This window comes from Cariama cristata, unplaced genomic scaffold (genome assembly GCF_000690535.1).
Source record: "Cariama cristata isolate BGI_N322 unplaced genomic scaffold, ASM69053v1 scaffold9355, whole genome shotgun sequence".
Classification (NCBI taxonomy): Eukaryota; Metazoa; Chordata; class Aves; order Cariamiformes; family Cariamidae; genus Cariama; species Cariama cristata.
In genome coordinates this window covers 11,853-20,909 of record NW_009619253.1, presented here as the reverse complement: position 1 = coordinate 20,909, position 9,057 = coordinate 11,853, and the positions used below count along the sequence as shown (strand labels likewise).

General features: G+C 42.8%; 1 protein-coding gene across 1 annotated transcript in view; it reads left to right on the top strand.

Annotated features, from left to right (window-relative positions):
* Positions 1 to 8,814, top strand: part of CFAP61 (cilia and flagella associated protein 61) — a gene marked incomplete at its 3' end in the record, with an annotated part of 91,584 nt that extends 82,770 nt beyond the window's left edge. The window contains exons 21-23 of the mRNA XM_009701163.1: positions 3,396 to 3,723; positions 5,357 to 5,448; positions 8,609 to 8,814. Coding sequence (XP_009699465.1) covers positions 3,396 to 3,723; positions 5,357 to 5,448; positions 8,609 to 8,814 — 626 coding nt within the window. The remainder of the gene's footprint in view (positions 1 to 3,395; positions 3,724 to 5,356; positions 5,449 to 8,608) is intronic.
* Between the last annotated feature and the right edge of the window lie 243 nt (positions 8,815 to 9,057).

Here is a 9,057-nt window from a genome sequence, read left to right as displayed (position 1 = left end):
TTCCCCCAAATCCCCCTATTTTTATCCTTCTTCCACAGAGATCTCAATGCGGTTCACATTCTTGCAACTTAATATCTATCCACCACCTCCCTATCATCCCCCCCTCTTTTCCCCACCACCTTGCCTGTGTGGCCCATGCCGTTCCTTCAAGAGCCCCATTTCCTCATGGTTTGTTTCTCTTGCCCTTTTGTGCCCATGCCCGTCCTTCCTCCAGCCAGGGTTCTTCCCTCTCAAGGTCCCTCTTACCCAGCCTCTAAGATGAAAGACATGCAATTACTTGTGATGTCAGGGGCTTTATTTTCTCCAAAACCAGTTCAGCTGTCTTGTAAGGCTCCTGTATCTGCTTTTAGCTGCCTGGGACGATGGACAGGGTTCCGGAGAGCAGCCTCCGCCAAGAAGGCAGCTGCGTTCGCAAGGGAGCAGGCTGTGCAGGAATCAGCACTGCAGCAGCTCTCGGCCTTTTGGGATTTGAGCCAATATCAACTGTTGATTGGCAGTTCTTGGGGGCTTAATTTGTTGAGTCCTGCAGAATAAAAACACCGGGAGAAAATCTCCCCTTTCCCTAAAGCGGCAGCCTCCCTCCCTCCCCTCCCTGGCTGACAGATGGCTCCCAGCCTGGAGGTTGCAGCCATCCCCTCCCCTCCGGTGACACCGTCCTGCCTGTCAGCCAGCAGGACGGGGGGCTGTGTGGTCCTCTTGCCCTCCTGGGCAGAGCTTCCCTGATTTTTGGATCTACTAGATGGTTAGAATTCCCTTAACTCTGTGTAGTTCATTACTTGTTTTACATATGAACAAGCTCAGAGGCTCTGGCTCCTCTGCTGCCACATCTCTGCCGTACCAGTGTTGCTAAAATTTCGCTTCCCTCTCCTGTGCCTTTTCTTCCAGCAGGTCGTGAGCATCTGATGCTTGCTCTTAGTCCACAGGAAAGGTCTTTGGTGGTATAATTGGGTAATACCTTTACCCAGGTCACAACCATGTCCTCCCTGAGGCTGAGACTAAGGGAGGACATATTATGGATGCTGGTTTGCCCTGATACAGTTATGTTTCAGGCTGTTGAAGATGAAGGCAACAAGGTAATGCATGCTCGTCTGATAACTTTTCACCCTTTCCTCAGCCTGTACAGTAGTATTTCTTGATGGTGGGCAGCAACATTCAACTCATCCTCTAATAATTTTAAAAGCTGAGGGCACCGATGAAGAGCGAAAACTCTTTATAAAAGCTTTGGAGCTTCCCAAACTATATTGTAGCAGTGAGACAGTCAGTCTTCATTGGTACCCTTTGCAGACCATGATCTTGTTTAAAACATCTCTCAACCTTGTCATTCTTATTACTTTTAACCATCAATGTCCAGTGTGCACTCTTGTTTTACACTATTTTTGGGACCTTTGTTCTGCCAGCTTTTAGTTTATCCTCTGTCAGAGGCAACTACGAAGATGCTACTCATAGTTGTAGCTTCTCCTGCTTCTGCCCTCTGCAGCGCTCTGACAGAGGTGAGGGCCTGGAAGAGGGACTCTTCTGTGCCTGTGCCCCCCGGTTCCAAGCTGGAGTGACCCAACCTCACTTACCTGCTCCTTATTTCTTGTGTTTTAGAACTGAGACATCTCCAGGTGATGTGGGTTTTACCTTCCCCAGCGCCTCTCTTGGCTTCATCTGAATAGGCACTTTTGTCCTTCGTGAGCACAGTTTTGGTTCCAGATTCCAGATGGGGTTTTGCCTCTTTAAAGCTATTTTTAGGCAATGTAGAAAACCAGACAAAACACATATCAAGACAAATATCAGATGTGCATGATTCTAAATCGATTTGAAAGCTCCTCTCTGCTAATCAATGCGTGGAGTCTGTGCGGAGCGTGCAGACAAAAGGCAAGGGCTGTGGCAGGACTCTGCAGTCCTCGCTCTCGCGCTGCGCTGGATTTCAAAGCGACTCTTCAGGCATCCAGCACATTTGGCATGACATACTGTGTGCACATCTGTTCCACACCGATGCCTAACACGTAGGACGAATTGGTGGCTGCTTCCAGCACCGCTTTGTAGTGCTTGTTGCGGTGGTGCTGCCTCAGCTCCTATTCTGGGGAGTTGAGGTCTGATCTGCTTCCTCATGTCCCAGGAGAGGGACTGTGCAGGTGCCACAAGAAGACAAAAGAAGGGAATTATCACTAGCTTTTTTGCTTTGAGACTTAGGAGGAGGAATTTAAGGATTATGGGTGATTTTCTTTCAATGCCCTTGAAATCTTCCTGTGGGGAAGACGAGCCCATGGCTTCAGTAGATGCTGGTCCCAAGATAAATCCCTACCTCAGGGCCAGTTCTGTAAGGAGGAGTAAGACAGCATAGGCAGTGGTTTCAAAGAATGGAAGTCACATCTTTTTTCGGTCCCACAAACCAAAACATAGTGAATAGGTATCTGCTGTGCTCATTACCAGATTCAGTAACGGACTGCCAAATAAACCAAGTACTTGACTTACAGACACAGTATTCTCTGGGCTGACCTGGATGATCTAGGTGGATCTTATCTCCACCTAGACCTGTGCCCTGTCTCTGAGAGTGGCCAGCCCTGGCCGCTGCAGGGGCAGTAGTCCCAACCACTAAGGATGTACAGATTAGTCTGCCTCGTAAAGCAAGTATTACCCAGATCTGGATTAGTTAGAGATGTGTTTCAGTCCTGACAAAGTTTGGATATGCTTTCCAAAATCTATGTCACTATCAAGTATAATAAATCTGAACGCTTTGCTTTTCGTGTAAATATTCAGTCCTTTTGTACCTCTCACAAACTTCTTGGTCTCCACAGCTTCCACTGGCTTAAATTCTGCTGCTGTAGTTCGAATGAGGATGACATTTCCTCTGAACAATTTTAATTTCCTATCTTTCCTTTTCATTGAATATCCCTGTGCTGGTAGCCATAGTAACATAGCTTGTTGGTCAACAGCTAGGCACAACAGTTGGAAAAATATTTATAATATACAGTTATCCTGCTAAAATGCAAAGTACATTGTACTTTTCTATTACTTAGTTTACAGTTTGATTCAAGCATTTGAAAGAAGAAAACCAGCTTCATAAAGGCTTCCAGCCTATTTCATATGCTGCTACTAACACAGAAACTATGCACATCCGCTCAGGCTATTTGACATAGTTAATATTAGAGTTTTTTTAAATAAAACTCATCTAATAACCTGAAGTAGATGAGTCCAGTAATTCTCCTCTCTACCATCTTTGTTGTAATTTTAGTAGCTGTAAATACTGGATCAGAAGGATTTATCTGTGTATATAAAATCATACTTTATTTCATGTTCTTGCTTTTTTAAAAATAAATAACACTCAGAACGAAGTATAGGTTTTGATTTATGAAATTAGCTAGTAACTAACATATAATAACCAACACTTATTTACATCTCTTTTTTAGGCATTTTTTAGCTTTGCCTACAGGACAGTGGATTATGAAACCTTTAAGGCAATTAACGATGCTTGCCTTGTTTTTGATGGAAGACTTGTGATCGATGCCAGATTCCATACTAATGATGTCAGTATCAGGGCTGCAGGTCCTTTAACAAAGTACTCCAGGAGATACTATGTAGACGAATGGACACACAGCAACTTCAATTCAAAAGAAATTGGCTTTGAGCTTGCCGCATCTGTGCTGAATCTCTTTGATCCAACACCTAAGCCCTTTTGTAAGCCACCAGAATGCACAGACAGACTCATCCCCATGTACAAAGGGTGTAAAATTAAAGGTATGTCAACATGGATTTCTGTCATACTTTCACAGAATCACAGAATCGATTTGGTTGGAAGAGACCTCTGGGATCATCGAGTCCAACCTTTGCCCTAACACCCCCATGTCAACTAGACCTTGGCACTAAGTACCACATCCAGTCTTTTCTTAAACACCTCCAGGGATGGGGACTCCACCACCTCCCTGGGCAGCCCATTCCAATGCCTAACGACCCTTTCTGGGACGAAAGGCCTCCTCACTTCTAGCCTGAACTTCCCCTGATGCAGTTTCAGACTATGCCCTCTCATCCTGTCACCAGTTGCCTTGGAGAAGAGACCAAGCCCCACCTTGCTACCCCCTCCTTTCAGGTCACTGTAGAGAGCGATGAGGTCTCCCCTCAGCCTCCTCTTCTCCAGGCTAAACAACCCCAGCTCCCTCAGCCGCTCCCCATCAGACTTGTGCTCCAGACCCTTCCCCACCTTCGTTGCCCTTCTCTGGACTCGCTCCAGCCCCTCAAGGTCTTTCTTGTCAAGAGGGACCCAGAACTGAACACAGCACTCGAGGTGTGACCTCACCAGTGCCGAGTACAGGGGGACGATCACTGCCCTGGTCCTGCTGGCCACACTATTCCTGATACAAGCCAGGATGCCATTGGCCTTCTTGGCCACCTGGGCACACTGCTGGCTCATGTTCAGCCGCTGTCAACCAGCACCCCTGGGTGTTTTTCCACTTGACCACTTTCTAACCACTCTTCCCCCAGCCTGTAACACTGCATGGGGTTGTTGTGACCGAAGTGCAGGACCTGGCACTTGTTCTTGTTGAACCTCATGCCGTTGGTCTCAGCCCACCGACCCAGCCTGTCCCGATCCCTCTGCAGAGCCTTCCTACCCTCCAGCAGATCAACACTCCCACCCAACTTGGTGTCATCTGCAAATTTACTGAGAGTGCACTCAATCCCCACGTCCAAATCATCTATAAAGATGTTAAACAGCACTGGCCCCAAAACTGAGCCCTGGGGAACACTGCTAGTGACTGGCCACCAACTGGATTTAGCTCCGTTGACCACAACGCTCTGGGCCTGGCCACCCAGTCAGTTTTTTACCCATCAAAGAGTCCACCCATCTAAGCCGCGGGCAGCCAGTTTATTTAGGAGGATGCTGTGGGAGACCGTGTCAAAGGCTTTACTGAAGTGTAGATAGACTACATCCACAGCCTTTAAAATCCACAGCCTTTCATCCCTCTTTGGTGCTTTTGCTCTTCTATAATAAGGGTAGGTCCATCTCACCTAAGATAAGTTGCAATAAAAGCTTATGCTGGAGGTTTTTGCTAATAACAGGCCAAGTTGTGCTTTCATTTATATTGCAGTAAATATGGAGTGTTTCCAGTGAAACTCGGTGTCTTTATTCCAAGTTCTAGATCAATAAAACTGTAATCAGAACTTTTCAATGTGTGGCTACTGCAGCAATATCTGTAAGAGCACAAAAAAAAAAGTTTATAACGTGATGTCCACCAAAACAAAATAAGTTCCTTGTTTTGTTTTATAGCTATTTAGTAAACAAATAAACAAGATTATGGGAGAAGGAGGGCAAACAAATACTTTATTTTCTTCTTTGTTTATGATTTAATAAATCTCATATTTTCCTTTGTGGCAGGAGGTGTTCTTCCTGGAGGTTATAATTACTTGCATATTTCCAAACCAGAAATCCCCATCCGCTTGGACTTAGAAGTTGCACTGCGTGATCACGTAAGTTACATTATTTAGCTTTTCTTTCTTTTGTCCTCAATTTAGAAAGATGTTCTTATTTAGGATAGCACAGGTACATGCATAAGTACCATGCATCTTTTAAAAAAAAAAAAAAATCTTGAGTAAGCATGGGTTTAAGTATGTCTTTAGAGACCTTCTGGAGCTGGGATTTACCAGTAAACTCTGGAATGGAACAAACCATGTAAAACCAAATCTCTCTGATTATTTGAAAATATTTGATTTATTTTAATGTAAATTCACTGTCATATTGTAAATGTGGAATACATAAAGATAAGATTATCCAATTAACATCTTTACTGCAGTTCTTAATTCCTTTGCTATGAAATCAACTGAAACCGAGGGGGGTTTTGGTCCTTGAAGGCAGGAAATACTTGTCAAGGCCAAATGCCCTGAACTCTTCATTACTATTTGTAGCACTTTGGGTTCAAATAGCTCCCTCATGGGGCACTACAGCTCAACTCCTCAACCCTTTTTTTTCCAGAGCTGGTGGCTCAGCACTGTACCTGGTTCCCATGCCATTTGTCTCAGCACAGGTTGGGAGATTATAATCTTGGTTTTTCCTCAGTACTCTCTTTTTTCAGAATGGCTTTCTTTTTGCTTGATTTTGTACAGACGGAGGAGTCATTTTCTCAGTCATATGGAATATGTTGCTTTTGAAGTTCGTAGCATGTATTTAATACACAACACATCAAGGTAGTGGTGGTATTTGCCATCAGATTCGCCTAAGAACAAATCCAGTCAGCTAAGCCTAGGTGCATTGTGTAAATCATGTACAGCTGGTGAACAAGCATGAATTGCAGAACTAACTGAACCTCTTAGATGTTCGATTCCATACTTGCTGATATTTGGCTTTCTCAAAAGATGCACAGTTTCTATAAAGAGGACATAGGATAGTATTAACTGGATTTCACTAAAATAGGCTTTCAGCCTTAGCACTTAACTTCTTTCCTCCCTGCAACAAGGTGCTATAAATGCGTACAGATGATAAAACTTTGTAATCCATCAGTGAAATTCAGTTGATTTCTAGAAAGAATATATTCTGGAAGGGATGCTCTGTACTTCGCTGCTAGAAAAGAGGTAGTGCTGCAACAATGAGAGTCATCTTTGAACAGCAAAGAGGGAAGCACTTCACACAGTTGGGCTACATACAGCATGATACAAACGTAGAGATGCTTCACTTACTGGAGAACCTGACTTGTGAAACAAGAAAAGGACTAGATAAATGTATTTTAAAGCCAGAGAACACCATCCACCTAAGCAAGCTCCTGTTTCATACAGACTATACCTTTTTTCTCAGGGATTTCTCCATTAAGCCCATTCTTGTAGTTGATGTAAAGAGTGGCTTTTAAAAGACTTACTTCAGTGTGGATTTTAAAACTCGGACAGCAATGGTCCATAGGAAGACATGATTTTTTTTTTTTTTTAAGAAAGGAATCCATGCTTTGGACAGAGGAATCAAAGCATGGCTCACCTTGTCTTCCAGCTTTGCAGATCCAGGATGAGCTGTCCAAAGCAGCATGTACTAGGAAGAAAGGACTATCAGAGAGGGAAAAATTGGTTTTGTCACTCCAAATTGCTAGAACATGATTACAGTTCTTTTGCTGCAGCTTTGATTACCTGCTGTCTGAAAAGGGAACATCTTTAAAGCCACTCCAGAAACTTCATGTAAATCCTAAAAGAATTTCCTAAGAAAGAAGCCAGAGAAGCTAGTGAAATGTATTAGCTGAGAGATGTGGAAATAGCAAAGGTTACTGTAGCCTAGCAACAGGTTTTAGAAATACATAAAACTGGAACATGAATGCAGCTTTAAAAAATAGGTTCAAGCTATTTGATCATCCCACTACAATGTGAAGTTTAAAACACATTTTTACGTTTTTGTCTTTGAAGTGATTGATTTAACTAGCTGAAACTAAATGCTACAGTTTGACCATCAACATCCAACATTATTATTCTTTTATTGATAGTAGTGTTGGTGTTAGCAACGCTTGGCAACCCCTGTTCAAATTAGCAAGAGGGAGTCACAGAGAGCAATTCTGAATCATATATATATGTGTGTGTGTGTTTGTGTGTATATATATACCCACACGCATATATATGTAATGTAAGTATATGCATATATATGTATATTTTAAAGGCGATAGTAATTCACCATTTAAGTTTAGAACATAGCCTAAAGGAAACGTCCTAAGAAATCAAACCCAGCCTCCTGCAGTTGTAGGCAACCATCTAGTACATAGTGCCATTTATAAAATTTGGAAGCTTGTTTGAGAACTGAACAAGGTCTTTCTTGATATTTCTTTCCTTGTTGGAAGGCTGTTCCAACACGTCACACCTCTGACTACTGGAAAACCTCTACACAAAGTCAAAAATGCTTAATTCGTACGTGATAAATCTTTGAGTTGCAACATGGAAGTTTGCTTGTAGCTGATTAATGTGGTAGTATCAACCCTCTGCCTACAATCGTACAGCTTCTAAGCTGTGCCATGCATTTGGACTCTGCACATATACTGTTTGTATACACATATATAAAAATATATATGTATAGTTACAAATCTGGACAGAGAGTAAAAGTATACCAGTATGTTCTTCGTTCATCAGGATGGTATCCTATAGTAAATTATAATATGCCATGTGTATGCAATAATATGGACTATGTATAATAAATCAGGATGAATAGAATTCAGTTCAGTTGCCTAAACAGAGGCATCTAGTGTTGTTTGGGATGCCCCAGGGCATCTCTCCTGACCTCCAGCTGCTGCTCCAGCAGGTCACAGGTCTCCCATGGATCCTGTGTCATAACTGCCAGCGCAGTTTGGATGGCCCAGATACCCTTAGTTGTCTGAAATGGCACTCAGGATCAGGCAACCAAAGCCCATGCTGCACACCCAGTTATATGCTGCACAGTTTTGTGTGCAGTCAATCAAGGACTAAACCACACAGAAAATCTTTGTCTCCAAACCATAGCAAAGTGCTTTGTTGTATAAACCGTGTTACCAGGAGCATTCTTGATTAAAAAAAGGCGGCTTGCGAATTTTAAGAAATGGTAAGGATCAGCTAGGAAACCCTAGCTGATCCTGTATGTATGCCAAGTCAGGTGTTTGTTCTATCCCCACAGCTTTCCTTATATTTTGTGTTCCAGGGGATGGAGATTATAACCGGAGAAGCAAGACATGGGAATTATTTCAGGATGCATATCAACAAATATAGCATGGTAGACAGCATCACTTGCTTTTCAAAGGAACCCTTTCCTGTCTCCAACTACATTTGCTTGTATGGACAGCACGAGCGTCTTCTTAATGATCTTTATTATCGCTGGAATGAAGGGCAGATTACAGATCTTTACAGGTAAGATAAACTTAACATTGTGCATGGAATCCTCATTCTGGCAGAATTTTAGTTTTATTTTATTACAGTTTATCTTCTGACTGTTTTCCCTTAGAACAAAAGATAGATTTTAAAAATTATTTTCCATTATTTGGCAAAATTTATCAGTGATAATGCAAGCCCTGAAGACCTTCCTGGAAAGAGCTGTGCATCTGAGATTTATTTAGAGAAGGAGCAGTGGTTTACTTGACCGTCTTTCATCTG